At 46.2% G+C, this 23,067-nt stretch overlaps 1 protein-coding gene across 5 annotated transcripts in view; it reads right to left on the reverse strand.

Annotated features, from left to right (window-relative positions):
- Positions 1-7,778: 7,778 nt before the first annotated feature.
- Positions 7,779-23,067, reverse strand: part of HK2 (hexokinase 2) — a 57,821-nt gene continuing 42,532 nt past the window's right edge. For 3 of the 5 annotated variants that reach the window (XM_046660909.1, XM_046660906.1, XM_046660904.1), the window contains 11 exons: positions 21,965-22,198; positions 21,009-21,313; positions 19,495-19,643; positions 19,117-19,236; positions 18,487-18,528; positions 15,596-15,691; positions 15,010-15,109; positions 14,728-14,911; positions 13,650-13,805; positions 12,140-12,373; positions 7,779-10,286 (listed from right to left, as the gene is read on the reverse strand). In XM_046660909.1, the coding sequence (XP_046516865.1) occupies positions 10,142-10,286; positions 12,140-12,373; positions 13,650-13,805; positions 14,728-14,911; positions 15,010-15,109; positions 15,596-15,691; positions 18,487-18,528; positions 19,117-19,236; positions 19,495-19,643; positions 21,009-21,313; positions 21,965-22,198 (1,765 nt within the window). In that variant the 3' untranslated portion in view covers positions 7,779-10,141. The remainder of the gene's footprint in view (positions 10,287-12,139; positions 12,374-13,649; positions 13,806-14,727; positions 14,912-15,009; positions 15,110-15,595; positions 15,692-18,486; positions 18,529-19,116; positions 19,237-19,494; positions 19,644-21,008; positions 21,314-21,964; positions 22,199-23,067) is intronic. The other 2 variants (XM_046660908.1, XM_046660907.1) reach the window with 1 other exon arrangement.

The following is a 23,067-nucleotide window of genomic DNA, read 5'->3' on the forward strand; positions in this document are numbered from 1 at the left end:
GGAAGCAACAAATAAGGGCAAAAATCAATGAATTGGAAGGGCTGGCCCAGTGGCAAAGTGGTTAAGTTCGTGCACTCTGCTTCCGTGGCACTGGGGTTTGCAGGTTGGGATCTGGGGTGCAGACCTAGCACCACTCATCAAGTCATGCTATGGTGACGTCCCACATAAAACAGAGGAAGATGGGCACAGATGTTAGCTCAAGACCAATCTTCCTCACACAAAAAACAAAAATCAATGAAGTGGAGAAGGAAAGAAAACAGAAAAAATGAACAAACCCTATAAGCTAGTTCTTTGAAAAGATTAATGAAATAAAATCTGACCAAGAAAAGGGGCAAGGAGGAGAAATTATACATTGGAATATACAAATATAGAATGAAAAGCGGGAGGAACAATTACAGACACAACAGACATGAAAGAATAATGCAATAACCCCTTTGAAGTAGTCTTGCTAAAATATCAAATCTACATCTGATCGAGAGTTGAGATTCAACTATCAATTTATAGGAATACAGAGGCCAGGGGAGCACGACAAACTAGAGATGCATTCATGGGAGACTCCAGACAAATGACACAATTTCTTCAGAAGAAAGGAGAACAGAGTTGGAGGGAGCAGAAGGTTCTGAGAAATTAGAAGACAGTTCAACCAGGCACAATATGCAGACTTTGTTTGGATTCTGATTTAAACTGTTTTTAAAATGACGTGTATGGGCCAACTGGAGGTTTAAACACTCACTGCGGGTTTCTTGATGTTGAGGAATTATTAGCATCGGGGGAGGGGGTAATGGAGTTGTGCCTAGGTTGAAAAATGAGAGTCCTTTTTGTTGAAGATTTATGCTGGAGCACCGGCAGCTGTCGTGATACAATGTCTGAGGTTTGCTTCAAAATAATATGGGGGGATGAGCACGGGGCTACAGATGAAACAAGATGGGCCATGAGTTGATAACTGTTGAAGCACAGAGGATTCAGGAATCTATTCTGTCTTCTTTTCTTTGTATTTTCAATTTTCTAAACTAAAAGTATTATGGACAGCTGTACCCAAAATAATGTGAAAATCTAGACATTATTGATAAATTTCTTGGGAAATATTAAATGTCAAGATATAAAATACTCAACTAGGCCAATAAGGTTCAGAGGAATTGAAATGGTCACCATGGCTCCCCTTCCCAAAGCCCCAGGCCCAGCTGGCTCTTCAGATGTGTTCTTCCCAACTTTCAAGAGACAGACACTCTTTATCTCATCGCAAGTGATTCCAGTAAATGAGAAAAAGAGAGAACACTGCCCAGCCTTTTTTAAAACCATTTTTATTTATTTTTTTATTCAGTTCATAATAGTTTCCATCATCGTGAAATTTCACTTGTATGTTATCATTCATCTGTCATCACATAAGAGCTCCCCTTCACCCCCTGTGGCCCCCAGCCCCCTTCCCCTGGTAACCACTGAACTATTCTCTTTGCCCATGTGTTTATATTCCACATATGAGTGAAGTCATATGGTGTTTGTCTTTCTCAGTCTGGCTGATTTCGCTTAATATAATACCCTCCAGGTCCATCCATGGTGTTGCAAATGAGATGATTTTGTCTTTTTTATGGCTGAGTAGTATTTCATTGTATATATATATATATATATATATATATACAACATCTTCTTTATCCAATCATCTGTAGAAGGGCACTTGGGTTGCTTCCATGTCTTGGCTATTGTGAATAATGCTGCAATGAACATAGGGGTACACAGGTCACTTTGGATTGTTGATTTCAAGTTGTTTGGATAAACACCCAGTAGGGGGATGGCTGGGTCATATGGTATTTCCATTTTTAGTTTTTTGAGGAATCTCCATACTGTTTTCCATAGTAGCTGCACCAGTTTGCTTTCCCACCAGCAGTGTATGAGGGTTCCCTTTTCTCCACACCCTCTCCAACATTTGTTATTTTTATTCTTAGCGATTATAGCCATTTTAACAGGTGTAAGGTGGTATCTTAGTGTTTTGATTTGAATTTCCCTGATGATTAGTGATATTGAACATCTCTTCATGTGTTTATTGGCCATCTGTATATCTTCTTTGGAAAAATGTCTGTTCATATCCTCCACCCATTTTTTGATCAGTCTGTTTGTTTTTGTGTTGTTCAGTTGTGTGAGTTCCTTATATATTATGGAGATTAACCCCTTGTCGGATATATGATTTGCAAATATTTTCTCCCATTTGGTGGGTTGTCTCTTTGTTTTGACCCTAGTTGCTTCTGTCTTATGGTAGCTCTTTAGTCTGATGAAGTCCCACTTGTTTATTTTGTTTGTTTGTTTCCCTTGTCTGAAAAGACATGATATTCGAAAAGACCCTTTTAAGTTGAATGTCAAAGAGTGTACTACCTATATTTTCTTCCAGAAGTTTTATGATTTCAGGACTTATCTTCAAGTCTTTGATCCATTTTGAGTTTATTTTTGTGCATGGCGTGAGATAATGGTCTACTTTCATTCTTTAGCATGTGGCTGTCCAGATTTCCCAACACCATTTATTGAAGAGACTATCTTTTCTCCATTGTATGTTCTTCTGCCCAGCCTTTTTGGTGAAGTTAACGTAATCTTGATTCAAAATCAGATCAAGACAATACAAAGGAAAAAAATGATGGGCCCATTTCCCTTATGAATGAGAAAGCAAGAAAATAAAATACCAGCTGAACTAACCTGACAATGTACTGAAAGATAACGTTTATCCTAGCAATAAAAGAAGACTTACGAGAGGACGCAGCGGTGATGTTCATCACAGTAATGGCTAAAGGAGGAAAACCAGGCCTCTTTTTTTATAAATGCAGAAAAAACATTTAATATAGTATAACATCTATTTCATATTTTATAATTAAAAATCTTAGCAAACTAGGAACAGAAAAAAGAAGGTCCTTAAACTGATAACCAAAAACCTACATCAAACATTTTTCTTAATGGAGAAAAATTAGGCACATTCCTTTTAAGATTGGGAATAAGACAAAAATGTGCTGTTACTGCTACTCTCTAACAGGGCAGGAGATCCCAACCAATGTGGTAGGAAAAGAGAAAAAGAGGTTTAGCAATTTGAAGGAAAGATAAAACTGCAATTATTTATTAAAAATATGATTAGCTACATAGAAAAACCAACAGAATAAAGAGCCTATTACAATTAATAAAAAAAAAATTGAGCAGGGCCAACCTGGTGGCATAGTGGTTAAGTTCACATGCTCCGCTTTGGTGGGCCGGGGTTCACTGGTTCACATCCTGGGCACAGACCTACACACCGCTTATCAAGCCATGCTGTGGCAGGTGTCCCACATATAAAATGGAGGAAGATGGGCACAGATGTTAGCTCAATGCTAATCTTCCTCAGCAAAAAAAAAAAAAAGAAAATTGAGCAAGGTTATCAGAAATAAGATCAACTTACGCAAATTTCTAACGTTTCTCTACACCAATGGTTCTCAACAAGGAGTGATTTTGCCTTTCAGATAGGATTGATAAATTTAACAAATATAATTAAAAAGGACATTCAGTTAAATTTGAATTTCAGATAAGAAATAAATAATTACTTAGTAAAACATGTCCTATGCAACATTTGGGATGAAATACTAGGTGTCAGTATTTTATGTGGCAACCCCACCCCCAGGGGACATTTGGCAGTGTCAGAAGACATTTTGTCACAACTAGGGAAGGGATGCTCCTAGCATCTGGTGGGTGTAAGCCAGGGAGCTGCTACCATCCTGTGATGCGCAGGGTAGCCCTCCCAACAAAGGATTATCCAGCCCAAAATGTCAGTAGTGCCAAGGTTGGTTTCTTTGTGATAACTAACTAGAAAACATAATAAAAATCAAGGATCATGCACAGCACGTATAAACTGTCTGGGGATGAACTTAACAAAGAATTCATAAACCCTCTCTAGAGAAAGCTTTGAAATTCCGAGGAAAGGCAGCAAAGATTATATGAATACAAAGACATTCTATGCTCTTGTGAACACACAAAAGGTCAATTCTGCCCCCCAAATTGGTAAATTCACTGCAACTCTAATCAAAATGTAAGCTGATTTTTTTCAAAGATTTGATAAACTTATTCTAAAATTTACATGGAGGAATAAAGGAGCATGGCAAGCACAGTCGAATCTGAAAAAGAAAAGGAGACTTGCCGTGCTGGATATTAAGGCACCCTCGAAAGTCGTGGTAATGGAAACAGTCTGTTACTGGTTCAAGAACAAGCAAAAGAGATCAATGGGGCAGAAAGGAGTGCTCGTAAATAGACCCTTGCAAGCTTATTATATTTCAGAAAAGCTGGCACAAATCAGTGGGAAAGGGCAGGCTCACTAATGATATGAAAAAAAAGATAATACTGGACCCTACCTGATACTGCACAGAAAGATGGACTCCCTAAGGGTTTTACATTGACTCTTTAAAAAGTAAAACTGTAAATAAAACTAATAGAAGACAATGTTAGTGAGCTAAGAGTGGGAAAGGTCGGCAGTACAAACCATAAAGCAAGAAAGATCAGTAGATTTGATTACATCAAAGGAAAGGATTCCTAGTCAGCGAAGGATGCCGTGGACCAAATTAACAGGTTGGGAGAAGACGCATGCAATATCTAAAGCAACAAGGGACTCCAGCAAATCGGCAAGGAAAAAGAAAGAACTCTCGATGAAAAATCAGCAAAGAATATGGACAGACAATTAACTGAAGGAAACCTAAAAGGCTAAGAAACATATAAAGAGATGCTCAAACTCCATATAATTAGAGAAACATAAATTAAAACAACCACACAATCTCACTTTACACTCAGCACCTTAATAAAAATTAGAAAACTTGGGGCCGGCCTGTGGCCGAGTGGTTAAGTTCTTGCCCTCTGCTTCAGCAGCTCAGGGTTTTGCTGGTTTGATCCTGGGCGTGTATATGACACTACTCATCAGGCTATGCTGAGGCAGTGTCCTACATGACACAACTAGAAGGGCCCACAACTAGAATATACAACTATTTACTGGGGTGCTTTGGGGAGAATAAGGAAGAAGGAAAGAAAGCAAGAAAGAAAACTGGCTAATGCCAAGTGCTGCTGGAATTCCCTACTGGGGGGTTTGGGGGCGGGGCACCCTCTCAGGAGAGTAACCTGACGGTATGGGGTCAAATTAAGAAAACGCACACCCTATGATCCAGCTCTCTCCATCCTGGGTACACGCCCAGAGAGATTAGCACAAAGATGATTAAGGGGACATGTACAGAGATGCTTGTTGCAATGATGTGTTTGTGCAGCGCGAGCTGAGTCAATCCACACGTCCATCACTGGGAGCATGGGTGGGAAGAGAGCGAGCGCATGGGGACAATGGCATATGATGCAGTCACTGGAAGTAATGAATTAGATATACACATAGCAGCATCGCTGGGTCCTTAAATCACGGCACTTAGCAGAAAAAAACAAAAACCAAAAAGTGGCTTTTAGCCAATTGCATTTTGTAAATCAAAAAAGCATGCAGACAAAACAATACGTGCTTCACAAAGACACACAAATAAGTTGCACATCAACACAATCATATGGTTGCCGATCGTGGGTGGAGAATGAGAAAGAGGATAAAAGGAAATAAGAAGATAAAAAAGCAAGAAAGGACCTTGCAAAGATTAGAAAATGCCCTGAATGGAGGAGGAGGAGGATACTGCAGGATTCCGCCCCTGGGACCCAAAATAAAGAAAACAAAGCAACAAAGAAAGAGAAGAGAGGCTGATGGGCTTGGCAGAAGCTGGAAAAGCTATCTCCAAGATGCAGGCAGCCTGAGTGCAGACTGTCCATTTGTTTGGAGGAAACGGATTTCCCCAGTGGTGTGGGACCCCACGGAGGAGGTGGGAGTGGGGCAGGGAGGGAGCCTGAGGGAAGCCGGTGAGTGCAAGTGGCCCAGGGGCTCTGAGGGCCTCCAAGTGCAAGACCCGTTTTAAATGATACACTGAGAAAATTCCCTTTGTCGGGAGTGTCTTGCCCAGTAGTATAATCTGTGGGGCTTTAAGGGTGCATGTCCACCCAGGAGCCCAGTAGGAAAAGGGAGAGCAGCCCTTCCCCAAGTTCTGCGGGGTGGGCAGCAGCGAGCTGGGGAGGGGCTGCTCCCAGAGCTGCCCAGAGCAGAGCGGCTGCTCCAGAGCCCGGCGGGGCCCCGCCTCCCAGGGGGCAAATCTGAACGGGGCTGCTGAGGAGCGGGGCTGCAGCCCTTACCACAGAGGTGGGGGCCTCATCCATGTCCACAGTCCAACGGGGCAGGAGGGACATTCAGGGAAACACATTATACCTCTTATGTCATATATAGTTTACTAACAAAAAACAGGATCATAACCTACTGCTCTGTAACATACTTTCAGCATGAAGCAGGATGCCATCAACACTTTCTATATTAAATATCCTTCTGTAACACTGTAATGGTTTTACAGGGTACATGCCAGTTCCTCGTAGGGCTGCAGGCCCCGCCCTTCCCTGCGCTGGCTCTGTCTCACAGGTACCATTTTCCAGGCCTCCTGTGCCAGTTCACTTCCTGCAACATGCAGTCAATGGGAGACCTGCAGAAAACTAGAGGGTGGGAAGGAGAAGCCCTGTGGTTCTAGCCCCTGCACCTCCTCTCCAGCTTTTGGACTCTAGTCCAGCCAGTGGGATAGAAGTGGCCTTTTTTTTTTTTCTGGATGTTGCTAATCTCTGGGGCCCTTCTGTTTGGCTATGTATAACCAAGTCCCTGTGTAAAATCTCCTTTAAATAACTAGAGCGAATTGTCTTACTGGCTAGACCCTGACACTGGGGGACAGACCCGCTGTATGGAGGTCCCCTTTTTTATTAGAAGCCATACAGTAACCAATACCCTTAAAGCTAAATCTGAGACCCCAACTATGTGTATTTCTTCTGCACAAATTTCTAGAAAATTACACAAAACATGCTCTTGATGCATATGACCGATTTCCCTCTGAAATGGTTGTACCGACTCTCACTCCCACCAGTAGCATATGAGAATGGGCCCATAATTTCACCAATCTTAAGTCGGAAAAACAGGGTCAAATTTTAATTTCTTCACCATGAGGAAGGCCAAATTTTGTTTTGGCGATCTCTAGTGTCCTTTTAGCCTTGGTCAGCTTCCTCCCTGTTAATGTCAAGTAGGGCAATATCAACGTCAGTGGGTGTCACTAGGGACTTTTGAGGAATTTATTTCCCAGATTTGTGTTTTGCTTATTAAGGAGAGGACAGAGGCAGGTGGGTTTTAGATGTTCATATAAGTCATGCGTCCCATGACAGCAGGGATACGTTCTAAGAAATGCGTCGTTAGGCGACTTTGTTGTTGTGCGATCAGTGTACTCACACAAACCTAGAAGGTATAGCCTGCTACACACTTAGACTATACAGTACTAATCTTACGGGACCACCGTTGGCCATGTGGTCCATCATTGACTGAAATGTCGTTATGCGGCGCATGACTGTATATCCTGAGTGTGCATCGCATATGACTATAGAGACCAGCCAGAGCCCTTGAGGGTTCAGCTACATCTCAGCCAAACAGCAGACTGCAGCACCAGCTCTGGTTCTTCAGTGGTGCTTGAAATCTAGATCAAAGATGGCCTAGGAAATGTCATCTTCCAGTTGCAGTGGGACTGAGTTTCTGGGAAGAGAAATATCTGGGGTCAAGGCCAAGTCTTGGCCACTCGCCTCTCAAGCACATACAGTCAAAATCACAACACCCGTAAATTACTCATACTGGCCAGGAAGTACTAATATGCCCCAAAGATGACTGCCCTCTTGAAAATGCTCAGGAATCACACTTTGAATATTTTGAAAAATGTTAAAATTTATTAATAATAGTTAACATCACATAGTTAATTCAACTAGTTCTTTATTGTACAGACATCTTCACTAGACTGAATGTGAGGATTTGAGATGACCCACTATTCAAAACGTCCCAAAGACAGAGATGAGATTCACTGTATTTACATCAGGCAAAGCAGCGTCAGCAAGGAACTGTCACCTAATCGTGAGAACACAAACATCCAAAATGCAGTTGCCGGCGTTCCTTTCTGGAAGCCAAGAACACATAGCCACACGCACAGCTCTACCTTTAAAAAGTGTGCAATTGCATAAATGGTGCCTAGTTTCCAAGTTTAAAAGTAAAAGTTCATCTCTATTCCTCAGCCATCCTTTAGTGAGACACCAATCTAGACACTGTTCTCAGTATAAGTTGGGTAAATGTACAAAAATTGTTTGCTACTGGAGCCAGCCCAATGGCATAGTGGTTAAGTTTGGTGTGCTCCGCTTCGGCGACCTGGGTTCGGTTCCCGGGCACGGACCTACACCACTGTTGGTGGCCATGCTGCGGCGGCAGTCCACATACAAAAGAGGAAGACTGGCAACAGATGTTAGCTCAGGGCGAATCTTCCTCAGCAAAAAAAAAGAAAGAAAGAAAATTGGGTGCTATTGAGTCGTGTCTTTCCATCTTGCTCTTTTGATTTTTGTATCCTACTCTGTAATGTTACAAGACCATTCCCTCTTTATCGTGTAGTATTCAGGTATAATGTGTGTGAGTGTACACATTTTAGGGCAGATGTGGGTCTTCAGATTCAGAATTAACTACACTTTTGAAAAGGAGGGGTTTTATGCCACTCCCACCCCCACCCCACCCCCAGCAGTTTAAAATATAAATACTGAGTATAAAAAACAGCTCAGCCTAGAGAAGGCCTTGGACAACACTTCTTGTAAAACGTTTACAAAACACACCAATTTTGCTAGGAGGGCACGAATCCACCGAAAGTGTTGTCCCTGAGGTTTTATTTGTATGATTGTTTCATTGTTTTGTTTTGGTTTGCTATCAACAGTTAGACACAATTTTTAAAAAATGTTTTTAGTGGCTTCCTTTATCTTGTCTTTAAAAGACTCCTGGCTGCCTAAGAATAAAGATTCCTAAACAGTGAGTCTGTTTGAAACAATCTCAGTTTCCTTTGGTTAACATCCCGTGTAATATTGCCCCAGGAAAGTCTCTGGACAGAGCAGCCAGTTGCTGTGTTTCTTCAACCCAAAGGCCCGACCTCCTTCACTTCCTCCCTCGCAGCTGCCTTCCGAGTGTCCAAGTCTGCAGGGAAATGAGGAGCCAGGAAGGAGCTGCTCGGCCGCTCACTCACCCTGAAGAGTCTTCTCTTCTCTTCCCGCAGGCGAATGAGGTATTTTTAGTAAGCAGTCAGTATCTTCACCTTCCATCCTTTAACTACACTGAACTACCAGTGAGGCCAAGTCTGAAGAGCCCCCATGTATCTATATACATAACAAATTAACATATAAATACATTACATACAATTGATTGCTACATACAGTATCAAGGTGAAGGAGCAGATGTACTTCACGAATGAAACAAATTTGAAACATAAATTAAAATGAAAATACAGTGTTTCCACTTCTCAGGAAAAATTTTAAAAACAGACCAAAAAGTTCCCCTCCCCCCAAAGGTCTATTGCTCATGGATGACTCAGGAACCCACAAGGAGATGCGACAACAAGCCCACTCGGCAGGAAGTATCAGCTCTTGGCTTTGGTTTTGCTTGCTCAGACTCAGGATGCTTCCATTCCAGGAAGAGCATCTGCTGGAACCCACCAGGCATATGCTTGCAGATGAGGTTGAAGAGGGGCCGCCAAAGGTGAATCCTATTGCCACCCCTCCTTCCCCCACCTTCTGCTGTGGGAGAATCAGGCTCAAGTTAGTGGAGACCTCATAGATCTCTGAGAGGAAAAACAGTCTCAATCTCCGTGCCAGGGACATTCTCCACCTAGAAATGTCGTGTTCAGGGTCCCATCTGAAGCAACTGTATGTTTCCATTATTGTCCCCATCCTGTAGGATCACACAGGAATGTGGAATTTGGCCAACGGGATTACTAAAGGTTAAAATTTGTTTTAAGTTTTAAGAGAACCAATGGGAACAGTTGCGATAGGTGTGAGCAAATCCTTACTTCAAACTGTATTGATCTCAGGAGGGCCAAGGCTTGGGCACCAAACTCTACAGTGAGTATACACAGAGATAAAACCCAATCTGATAGGGTCCTCTCTGCCAAGTAAAAGCCGAGGGGTCTGTCTCTGCCACGGGGGATGGCATCTATAATTTAAAGCAGAAAGGAGGGGGAACCGGAAGTCCCGTCCGACTTCAGGGACTCTATCGCTGTCCAGCCTCACGGATGCGGCAGGCCACGGCAGTGATGAGAGCCGCCCCCTTCCCACTGCCGTCCTCTGACTCGAGGAAGGACACGTCACATTTCGGAGCCAGGTCCTTCACTGTCTCACGCATGACTTTGGCAAAGCTGGAAAAGTTGGGAGGAAGACACAGAAAAAAACACCTTAGTCATGACTGATTTGTGTCCTCAGACATAAGACCCTAAGAAGTGATGCTGAGAACCCAGGAATAATTAACATGAGGAAGAGGATAACAGCCACTACGTATGAAACACTTACTATGTATTTTGTATCAGAAAACCAAGGCTTGGAGAGGCTAGCAACATGCCCAGATTCTATGTCGCAGGGGGCAAATGGGGAGCTAAGATTCAACTGTGGGACAACTGTCAGAGATTCTGGGAAACTGTGCTCTTAAAACCAATCAGTGAAAGAGAACTTCAACAGTCATGGACGCCACCGTGTGCCTTGCAGAAGTGCATAACCTGTTCATATCTCCAAAGGGAAGGACCAAGCCTCACACATGTGATGTTCTATTTTCCAGGGGTATTGACTCAATCAGACTCACATCTAACCCAAATGGCATTAAAGGCAAAAGGAGCAGGCTTCAGGGTTGCTATTGGGACACTTCGGTGATCACAGATCTTTTCAATATGAGACTAGAGAAAGGGATAGTCATCATGTGCCCCAACACAGCAGGGTCAGGATGCCCCTCCCCATCTGCAAGACCAAGCCCCAGTGCTGTGGCTCGGGCTTCTGTCTCCCTCCCAATCCTCATCTGGGACTGAGGCTCCTATTTTCACAGGGACACTAATCATCAAGAAAAGGGACCTGGAACTTCTCAAGGTTTACTCTTTTCACTAACTGTAGACTCTAGGCATGTCTCTTAGCTCCTTGAGACAATCATGGTGAGAGCAGGCAACAATTCAATCAAGGAGTGTCCCCATCCTCACTCCAGGTGCCCAGGCCAGGGGCACAGCTCTATTCTTTTAACTTTGAGCTGAAAAGCTTTCAGGGGAAAGGGATTGAGGCACTTCCTGACTTCAAAATGACTTATTCAAAACATATGCAAATGAGTGAAGAAGGGAGACGAGAAATGGTGATGAGAGGAGAGAAAGGAGAAGAGAGATGGAGAAAGACAAGGAAAAGAGTAAAAGAAAAGAGAATTCAGTACTTTCATACTAGGGGGTGGGGGGAAACTTTTTCTATGAAGGGCCAGACAGTAGACACTTCCAGTTTTGTGGGTCATGTAGTCTGTTGCGCCTACTCTGCCACTGTAGCTCAAAGCAACCATAGACAGTACATCAACGAGTGGGCATGGCTGCATTCCAATAAAACTTTATTTACAAAAGCAGTCGTGGCTGTAATCTAACGGCCCTCACTCTAGACTGTAGAAAAGATCTTGCTCCAGAGTTCCGGCATACATTTACTAGAATGTTCAGAGGAGCACTGTTTGTAATAGTCAAAATTTAGAAATGACCCAAATATCCATTAGCAATAGAATAAACTATAGTATACTCATTCAAAGGTACACTATACAGCCTTGAAAATTAACGAACTACAAGTGCATACTTCAGTGTGGATGCATCTCAAACCATAAGTGTTGTGTGAGAAAAGTCAGTCACAAAAGAAGAGATGCCATATGATTCCCCTTATGGTAAGTTCAAAATTTAGCAAAACTAAACAACGCAGATGTGGTCCTAGATACGTGGGGAGAAGGGAGCAAGGGACAGTTACCAGAGCACCCACCCCTGGCAGGGAGACTGAAGGGTACAGTTGGGGAGGGGCTCACAGGGGACTTCCGAGCTGGTGGGGAACATAGGCCTACCTCTGGTTATTCATCTTTAATCTATAGGGTACACATCATATACACTCTGAATGCCTGGTTATTTGCTCTAAAGTGCAGAGAGAGAAGGGAAAACAGGAAGGAACGAAGAGACAGAGGGACAAAGATGGACAGGTAGGGTGGAGGTCAGGCACTCACTGAGGATGTAGCTTGTAGAGGGTCCCATCCACGCCCACTGTCACTTTGAGAGTGTCCAGCCCGCGGTTTTCTCGTATTTTATCCACCACCGCCGCCATGCCTGCACCACAGAGCTGGGCTGCCCTCTGTGCCACCACGGTGCACACCTCCTTGACGATGATGCTGTCGTCGCAGGTGCTCTCGAGCCCCAAGTGCTGTAGAATGGCACGGACCTGCTGCAGCGCCAGGCAGTCACTGAGGTGGGAGGGAGACAGCAAGTGGTCAGTCACGCACCAGGAGGGGCTGGCGGCCCACCGCTCCAGGGGCCTGCTCCTTTCTCAGGAGAGGTTCCATGGAGGCCTGGCTATCTGGGAGCTGGGCATAAAGGCCACTGCCCTGCAAGGCGGCTCTCGTTCTTGAACTCAGTTCAGGAACCAGGGCTCATCCCACTGGACCACACAGACTCTTCCCGAGTGTGAGAGGAATACAAAGAAACAGCAACCTGTTCCACTTTGCCCAGGCAAGGTTGGGCATTGCTACCAGAAAACCGATACTCAGAACAAAAGGAAATTCACTGGCTCTGTCTTCCACTCAGCTGGAAACAATAAAGCTAAGACAGTTCTCGTATGTGGCAGCTGCAAGGCTCATCCATGTCTATTCTCTCATTGCTGCTCACAGGTTGGCAGGACAAGCATCACCAACCAACGTCAGATCCTATTCTATTTCTACCCCCCCCACCCCCCCACCCCGGGCCGCTCTGAAATCTACTTGTGCACTATTTATGAAACAAACACTAATAAAACTGCAGGGAGAAAATGGACCCTATCATATAAAGAGAATTATTTGAGAACCCTGGAGTTATCTTCCTGCACATAGACACGGTAGGACATATTCTTTCTAGTCACCAGTGCAGACAGCCTAGGGCCCCACTCATGGCAGTCGTCCAGTTCCTGTTTTTCTATACGCCTGAGAGCAACGACACAGCATGAATCTTTAAGGGGCTCTGAAATTCAGCATTCTCATTTGGAGCAGACTTCTCCACCATTAGACTGCAGGAGGATGCTTTGCTTTAATGAGCCGCCCACTGCATGGCCTGTTTCTTCAATGCCTGACATGCCACCTTCACTCAATCTCGGTTGCCTTACCACTGCAGCCAGCAGTTCAGAAGAACCTTCCAGGGAAGCATAAGTGCTTTCATAGGTTATCTTCCTCTGTGCAATCCAATTTGCATCTTATGAGCAGGTATCTTTCCAACTTTGATATTTGGTCTAACCCAACAATACTACTTCGCCTGGGCTCATGCCAGCTCTGTAGCATGGTTTTTCATGAGAATGTTATATATTTTCCCTTAAAATGCCAACTCTCCATAAAGTACTTTAAATAAACACTATAGATGTGAATGTGTTAGCTGCTAAACTAACCTCTGTGTAAGGCGCACCCTGGTCTTACTTGAGCTATGGAAATCCTTCAGCTTGTCTGACCACGAGAAGGAGGATACCGGCCCACCCTACCCTGGGCCTTGAATTCTCACCTCTCAATCTGAGACAGGAACTTGGTTTCGAAGATTCCCCTTGTCTTGAGCCGCTCTGAGATGCGGCCACGGAAGAGCAGCCCACGCTTGGTGAAATCGATGAGGATGTTACGGACAATCTCGCCCAAGTACATGCCACTCATCATTTTCTCAAACCTGCAATAGGGGTAATGTTCATGGAGATTAGGTAGGAAGGTGGTAGGATGTTTTGAGACAGGGCATATCAGCTCAGTCACCCCGAATGCTTTAGAAAGTAGAGGGTGTGCAGATTCCTGTTGGTGGGAAAGGAAATGCTAGTTGACTCACTTGGGCAGGATTCCTGGTGTCTGCACATGATGACCCACAGCCTTTGGTGAAACTGACCACAGCGCCCAAGGCCCACAGGGTTCCCTGGGATTTGGCCCACCTTCTGGGCTCATTTCCTTCCCAAGGCTTACTCCTGACTCCTCAAGAAGGAATACACACCCCACCACACTTCCAGGAGAAGGGTAGAACGCAGAGTTTTAATCCTTAACTTCAGCAGGCACTTGGCACACTTTCTTTTCGACCTAATCATTATCACTCAAGTAACTAGGGCCAGCTGGAGCTCTCCTGTCCTGGCCACTAAAACTGAAGGTGACCACTCAGTGGTTTGAGGGTCTTTTGGCAGCAGGTGGTTCAACTGGATATGTGTCGTTCCGCAGTCCGAGACCTAGGTTTTAACTCTCTCCCAGTCCCAAGGGGTGGCTGCTTCTTCCACATACTGACTCTGTGCTCCTCAGTGTCTCCTTTTTGTCTTTTCATCCCTCTACAACCTGTGTAACCAATACCCCTTATGAAATTCTCCCTGCAACATAATTGTTATGATTTGTTTTCCCAACTGGACTTTGAAAGTGTCCAGTCCAGCAGGGGGAAAAGGGACTTAATCTAGAACTTTCCAGATGTATTTGACAAGAAACCCTTTCCAAGGAAATCCTCATCTATTAACATCTCTAGAGAATGAGCATCCTGGGACTTGCTGTTGTACAGATTCTCTTCACTTGTCACTGTCCAGTTCTGGGATATACATACTAGGGTCCACATGTACTTGGGTGCCTACCTCTGTTTGCCAGGGTTGAGGGAAAGCTCATCCACAGCCACATCAAATTCCGTGCAGAAGTCGTCTAGGCATCCATTGTCCCCGAAGGCCCCCCACTCCGTGTTGACACACATCCGCCCCTCTTCCCCTTCCACCAGCTCCACGTTCCGCATCTCCTCCATGTAGCAGGCATTGCTGCCCGTGCCTGCCAATCACAGAGACGTCGGGGCCTCACCTAGCACCCTCCTCCCACCCACCTGAGGCCATGGGTCCCCATGCAGGAAGGACAGCCCGGGTCCTTACCAACGATGAGGCCAACTTCACAGTGAGGGTCTTCATAGCCGCAGGTCATCATAGTCCCGACTGTGTCGTTCACCACAGCAACCACATCCAGGTCAAACTCCTGAGAGGGCAAGAGCAGATCCCCAGTCCACAAATGAACCACAACATTCTCCCTTTGGACACTTGCAAAGGAGATTTATATGTAAAGAAAACTTATATGGCACGGCTCATTCTCTCTTTTCATTCAGGTCTCTGCTCAAATGTCACCTCCTCAGAGACATTCCCTGGTTATTTATATTTTTATATTTTATATATATTTATTTATTTATTTATATTAAAAAAAGAGAGTTCTTCCCCAGCGCACTCACCCAACTTCATTTTCCTTCACAGCACCTGACATTAGCTCATGGGTTTGTTTATAGAACAAGAGTCTGTCGTGGCCACTCTGGAATCCCAGTGCCAAGAGCAGGGCTTGACACGCAGTGGGCACTCAAGAATTGCTGGAGGACTTAGTTAATTCTCCCCCCAACCAAAACGCCCTTCACTCAACATCTCCCCCACTTTCTGAACACAGATCGTTTCACGCCTCAGGCCATATCTCTCCCACCTCACGCCGGTGGATGGCTTCCTTCAGCAGGGTGACCACGTCCTCGCCCTCGCAGCCAGACGCCTTGAAGCCTTTAGTCCACTTGAGGAGGATGCTCTACAAATCACACACGAGCATGGATGAGGGTCTCAGAGACGGAATCACTCCCAGGGGCCGGCTGTGCGGCCAGTTCTCCACCTCCCGGGTTACACAGATTTCCTTTAATAACCAATCATCTCACCCACAAATGATTCTAAACCTGTTCCACTTGCTTGGATTTATTGAGTGCCAAGGTGCAACAGGCACCGGGCTAAGCACATCCCACGTGTTACCTCATTTAACCCTCACAGCAACCTTGCGAAATATTTATCGTTATCACGCCTATTTTACAAGTAACTTGCCCAAGGCCCGCAGTTTGGAGGAGACGAGTGGGATACCCCCCAGGGCCACCGACTCCAATGGATGGGCTCATGAGCACGACACACCTGCCCCTGCCAGGAACTAAGTTCTACACACTTGTTTCCTTCACTGGGAAAAGCAGTTTCCCCTGTCCCTGTCCTATATTTACATCAGAGGAGTCGGTGCGTGTTTCTTAAATTTCAAACTCCAGTATGGAGTGAACAAGCGCCCTGCGCATAGTTGGGGTGACATCTAGGCTTCACCACAGCTCCAGGGAGGGGAGCCCTCCAGGCTCCTTGGAGTCCCCCGGAGCCCCCTCGCCTCCAGTGTGGCCCTTCGCCGTGTCACAAGGCTCTCGAGGAGCAGATACACGGTGGCTTTGAACGTGGGAGGAACGTTCCAGGTTTTGATCCAGGATTCCCTCTTTGCTGCCACGGCTCTCAAGGAACGAGTGTCAAAGACCCCTGGCCCCCTTCCCGTGAGGCCAAAATCCGTAAATGGGCTGTGTGCTCACTATCCACCCGCTTGCGTGGTTCCTCTAGGCCTTGTTCGGTAGTTCATGCCCATCAGCTTGGCATTTCATGGCCCAGGAGTTTGGTATCAAAAGTCAACCTGATGTGTCACACTGTGTTCAGATCCTGGGAGATTCAGAAAAACAAAGCACAATCTGGCAGTGTCCTGGTTTACACACCTATATCAACAACTGCGTGCTGACCTCCACCCAACTTTCCTGTCTACCGATTAGCTTCATATCCCTGAGGAAATTTTGTATGGGCACTTTGAAGTTTACAGAATGTGCAAACAACATTATTCCATGTGGTCCTTCACAACAAGACAAGCAGAGGCCCCAACAGCTGGGGACACTCGCCCAAGGCCACCAGCCAGTCAAAGCAGCTTGAGGCCTCAGGCCTCCGCACCTGCTGGTTTTTCCATTAACAGAATGATCTCACCAGAACAGAAGCCAGGTTACAGAGAGTTGGAACAACAGACGGAACTTCATTTGCTCTTAACTTTTACAATTCTAGGCTGAACACATACATACTCCTTATGGAAACTTAGAACATAGGGAATAAAATCTAGTGTGATGACCTGGACTCCTACAGTTCAGGCAGAAACAGTTAACATGTCTTGGGGCCAAGGGGTAAACATTTAAAGATACATCCGTGTCAGCATGAAAAGTGAGATAGTATCTGTTTTAAAATATTTCAGTGGGAACAGCCCAGAAGCACATACACTGGAGTGTTCTGTTTGTATTTTCCTATTAATTGCATTTTGGGGATGTTTCTATATTATAGAGATTATACTTTTCTTTAAAAAATTATTTTAGTTGTACCATCCATATTTTCCCATATCATTGAAATTTCTTCCAAAAAACTAGTAGCTGATAGGAGGCAGCAAATGGCTCATAGTTTATTATTTCTGTTGAACAATTAGGTTTGTTTCTAATTTCTTTGTTACAATAAATAATATTTCATTAAAAATTGCATAAATATTTATCCATGTTTGATAATTCCCTTTGCCAAACTGATGCAAACGAGAAGGCTTTGAAAACCCACTGTATTGGGGCCAGCCCGGTGGCGCAGCAGTTAAGTGGGCACGTTCCGCTTTGGCGGCCCAGGGTTCCTGGTTCGGATCCCGAGTGCGGACATGGCACTGTTTGGCAAGCCATGCTGTGATTGGCATCCCACATATAAAGTACAGGAAGATGGGCAAGGATGTTAGCTCAGGGCCAGTCTTTCTCAGCAAAAAGGGGAGGATTGGCAGCCGATGTTTGCTCAGGGCTAATCTTCCTCAAAAAAAAGAAAAGAAAAGAAAACCCAATGTACTGACACTGAAAAAAATAATGTGCTGAAACGAAGAAACTGGAAAAGCTAAGAGCAACCCTGGACTAGTAACACTGGACAGAGGTTAACAAGGGCTGGGAAATACTGGATGAGGCAAGGTTTCTGCAGGACGTCCCCAAACCTTAACTGTACTAGTGCACAGGGTGAACATAACTCTCAGGGGGAGGAGCAGGAGGCATTTACAAAACTCAGCTGAGCGACATGAGGGCTGCCATTCCAGGGACCCCGTGGTCCTCCTCCACCCCCTCCTCCACACGGCCAGGCCTGTCTGCCTTTCTTCCCCAACAACTCATTCTTCTGACTTGGATGATCCAAGTCTCCCTCGTGCCCTCCAGGGATGTGCTCAGAACAACATCACCCTGCACATCCTCAGGGCTCTAGCATCCCATTGGTGCCACATTCCAAACAGCAGCTTTGGCTTTTCTGAGCTTGCTTCATCAACCCAGTTTGTTTGAAAGCATCTAAAGCAGGAACCAAGCCTCTGTACCCTGGCAACTCCGTCCACAGCATCCTGTCCACTTGTACCATGCATATAAGCTTCTAGCTGACTGATTGGAACAGAGGAGCAGAGTCTTAAGTTAACAGTATTCTGACATCTAATACACCAATTGTTGACCCAGAACAAGCCCAGGCATCGCCTACTCAGCTCTCCTACACTTCCCAACTCACCAAGTCCAGAATATCTGGGAGCACCACAGCTTCACCCACCAGCTTCATCATCCAAGGCAAGTTGAAAAGGAATGAAAAGCAAAGGTGTGACTAGAGAAGCACCAAGGCATCTAAACACAGGAGGTAAATGAAAACATCCTGAGCCCAAAACAAGGGCCTCAGGAGCAGAGGAGCAAATTGAGAGCATGGGCTCAGGTGTCAGGAAACTGGAACTCTAATCGTGGCTTGGCCACTCCCAAGCTATGTGATCTGGTGCAAGATACTTGCTATCTCTATAGACTTGTTTCCTCTTCTGCAAAATGGGTACAAACATCTACCTTATATGGTTGCTGTGAGGGTTAAGTGAAATAATGCACATAGGAAGCCTAGAATAGTAGCCGGCATCAAGTTCTTTAAAAATGTTAGTTGTTGATATTTTGATTAGCAGCAGCAGCATCCTAAAGATTGTTACCTTCTTAACCTCCACCAGCTCTGACTTACTCACTCCCATCAACAGGCCCCCCCCCCACAATTGGACACTGGAAGGCTTTCTTTTCCTTCTCTCAGCTCGACTTCCTCCCCTGCTCCAAGCTCTGGCTGGTTGGGAGTCAATAAAGCCCACAGAAGAGCCCTCCAGGAAGGCACTGTTACCTCATCCAGTCTGTTCTGCTGGCAGGGGAAGGAGAAGGTGAAACCCAGAGGCAGGGACACGCCCTTCATGCCCATGTACTCAAGGAAGTCGGCGATGCACTGGACGATGTGGTCAAAGAGCTGCAGGGAGGAGGTGGGCTCTGAGTGAGGAGGGCAGTGGCCAGGGCAGGCTGCCCCCTGCAGGGCCTGAGTGCAAGCTTGAGAGCTCCACCCAGGAGAAAAGCAAGCTCAGGCACAAACCTAAGTGAAGACCAGGCCAGGGGCCTGGCCCACCTAGCCGTCCCCGGGACCATGGGTGAATAGAGAAAGCACTGTCCCCCCAGGCGAGAAGTGGGTGTCTACTGGGGGTCCCCTCCTGGAGGTGCCACCCTGCCTCACCTCGTCCCCTGTGCCATGCATGATATCCTGTGGGATGGAGTAGATCTTGTTGTGCATCTCCACTCCACGTCGCTTTCCGTTCCGCACACGCACCAGCAGGACCCGGAAATTGGTACCCCCAAGGTCCAAGGCCAGGAAGTCACCTTTCTCTGGAAAAAAAACCCGAGAAGATGATGAGTTGGGGCATCACCATTTCACCACAGCAGACAGTGACAGCCTAAAGAAACTTCCTCTAAGGGGGAGCTCTCCCATGAGCCCCTCAACAACCTCAAGGGTGATGGATTGTGAGCTCCACCTAACAGTAAAGAAAATAAGATCTTAGGACAAGAGACCTGCTAGCTCCTTATTGTTCTCAAATCAGTTCGAGTGGTGAGGCCCCAGAAGTCACAATGAGCTCTGCAGAACACTGGAAATGGTGATACAGTACACTCAAAAGTATCCAAACACACCACTCGTACTAAATCAAAGGCCACCTTACATTAGGTTCTAGAATACAGAAGGAACAGCAGAGTCCTACTTTTTAAAGGACATTAAAGGGAAATCTTTTTAAATGAGAAAACTGTCCTTTGCTGGGCAATCACAATGTGCTATGTGCCTCATGCAGTCCTCATGCAATCTTAGGCCACCCTGAGAGGGAGGCGTTGCGTTCCCCTAGGATGGAGGAACAAAACCTGGCTGAGCTAGGCTGAGTCCCTTGCTCAGGACCACGCAGCCAGATGAGGGTAGAGCAGGGACCATGTCCCCATCTCTACTTCTGGAACCTGTACCAACGGTGCTACATTGGCCTCCTCGATCATTTTCTCTGAATTGGGAAAGACCACCATTTCTTAGGTTGCAAGACCTAGACCAAGGGTTAGGAATCTTTTTCTGCAAAGGGCTGGGCAGTAAATATTTCAGCCCTTATGAGCCATAGTCTCTGCGGCAACCACACAACTTTGCCATGGTAGTGCAAAGCAGCCATAAACAATACATGACAAACGGGGCATAGCTGTGTACTAATAAAACTTTATTCACAAAGATAGGCAGTGGGCCAGATTTAGCCCATGGGCCTTAGCTCGCCAACCCCTGACCTAGGGCTTATAAGAGATGGCTCTGGAACCAAAATTCCTGGGTTGAATCCCAGCCCTGCCATTTTCGAGCTGTGTGAACTTGGGCAAGTTTCTTAATTTCTCTGTGCCTCAGTTTTATGCCAAACACAATAGTTTGCTAATAAACACAATTAACTACTAATCTCTGTTAACAGTTAAAGATTAAATGGATTAATATGTATAAAATACTTAGAGAAGTATTAGACACATAGTAAGTATTCAAAAAATATTTACTATTATTACCGTTCAATTTTTAGCAGAGAAATGCCTTGGTCAAGCTTACTGAACACTAGGATTTCCTACTACTGTAGCTGAAAAATAAGTTCTGGTCCAAACATCTAATGCTAAAGCTAAGAGTCCTCCCAGAGCATCAGCACCAGGACAAAGGCCCACGGTGGTGAGCTGGGTGGCAGCCCTGCCACGTACCTGTGCCATCAGGGGTGGCACACACGTAGGTGGGTAGCATCTTGACAGGGGCACTGGCATGAGTCTCCTTGCTCAGACCTCGCTCCATTTCTACCTTCATCCTCCTCTTGACCTCCAGCAGCTGCTCACGGCTCAGCTTCAGAGGCTCCAGGGTCTTCAGGCGGGCTCGGTGCTGGTAGGCCAGCCGGTAGGCCACTGCCGTCACCATGGCTGCCCCCTTGCCACTGCCATCCTCGGAGCAGAGGAAGCGGATGTCACAGTTGGGCACCAGGCGCCGCACAGTCTTCTGCAGACGCTTAGCAAAACTGCAGTCACCGAGATGGGGTAAGAGATGGGTGTCCAGAGTTAGGTCAATGGTGCAAAGGGTTGGGGCAGCACCTCCCCACCTCAGCCCAAATGCCAGAGGGCACCTGTAGGAGCAGATGCTGCCCTGACATCCTTTACCCACTCCTTCCCAAGTCATGGGTCACTGTAAAAAAGCTGACATAGGCAAGGGTGATCACACTGGCTGGGTTTAACCTTTGCTAAAAGGAAAGGACCCTTCCAGGAAGCCAAGTCCCCTGCATGAGGTCACACAAGACCTCCTCTTCCCACAGGCCACAGCTCCTCTGCCCAACGCATAAGCCTTTTTGCCAAAGCAGCCCAATGGAATCAGGTGATCCTGACATCACTACTATTCATGTTTCATCACTCATTTCATTAGACGCTGCCTGGAAAAGACCCAAAACAGAAAAAGCAGAAATGCTTTTCTGGATTTTGGTCTCTTTCTGGCCAGTTTCTGCCAACAACCCCAAAGGTGTCTGAACAACTAAAGACAATAGGTGTGTTCAGACAGAAATGCTCAGGTGGCGGCTGCTCTGAGCCATGGTCACCAGGGCCTCCCGACTCCGAGCCTTTCAGGGATCCCCGAGTGCTCTGGGAGCTCTGTCTCTATAGGTCCCCAAACACCAACTCACTGAGGGTGTTTCTTGTAGACGGAGCCATCAACCCCAATGGTGGAGCGCAGCCGCTCCTCGCCCTTGTTCTCCTTGATCCGCTGCAGCACAGCCGCCAGGGTGGCCGCGCACAGGCTGGCTGAGCGCGTGGACACGATCTGGCAGATCCGGTGAGTGGCCACGCAGTCCTCCTGTGTCGGGTCCATGCCCAGCCGCACCAGGACCTCGCGGGCCTTCTGGATGCCATCCTTCTCCCTGGGAAACAGAACGACAGCTTGTGGGCACGTGTCCAACCCACTGTGGCCAGTGGGAGAAGGGTGTGTGGGCTGACAAGGAAAGCCCTCAGCTCCAGCACACGCCATCTCCCAGGGAGGGCAGATACTCACTTCGCTCCGCCTACATATGGTGGGTAGAACAAGAGGGGGGAAAACACAACAGGGCCAACTTGAGGCTCCTCTCCCAGACACACACACACACCCTCAGTGCTTCAGATATACCTTTTTCCCTGATGAGAAAAACTAATATTTCTTACACACAGAGTATATAAGGACAAGGCCCTGTTCTCAGAGCTTTATGCACTGAGCTGTGTGGGTGTGAGTCTGTGCTCTACTGCATTTCACAACCGAGTGGGCACTGCCTTCACTTGTGCTAAGGATGGTGACAAAGGGCTGGTGTTATGGGATTAGCACTCTTCTCAGGGGAACTAAGCGCTTCACAAATAGGACTGTCACCCCCTCAGAGTTAACAAGTAGGCACAGTTCATTCAAGAGTTCCCACTTCAAGTCGTTTGAACAGTTTCGCTGCTCCCTTTAGCACCAAAATCATCTCCTCTCCACCGTGTGGCCCCTGAAAGAGCAGTGCCTCCTCAAGCGACAAGTGGAAGTCTCAAGATAGGAAATTAGGCCCAACTCTTTGGATACTGTTAACCGAAAGACAAAAATTAAGACCAGCCTCACTCCCACCTCCGCTGCTCTGTGAAAATGCAGGCCTCAGTTCTCCTTGTTGGAATTAAATGGGTAAATCTCAGGGTCGCCCAAAGATGTATTTTTCTGCTAAGAAGCAGGGGTCAGGATAGAGCCCCTTTTGAGAATCACCAGTAAAGAATGAAATGTCAGAGCTAAAGG

This window comes from Equus quagga, chromosome 5, assembly GCF_021613505.1.
Source record: "Equus quagga isolate Etosha38 chromosome 5, UCLA_HA_Equagga_1.0, whole genome shotgun sequence".
Classification (NCBI taxonomy): Eukaryota; Metazoa; Chordata; class Mammalia; order Perissodactyla; family Equidae; genus Equus; species Equus quagga.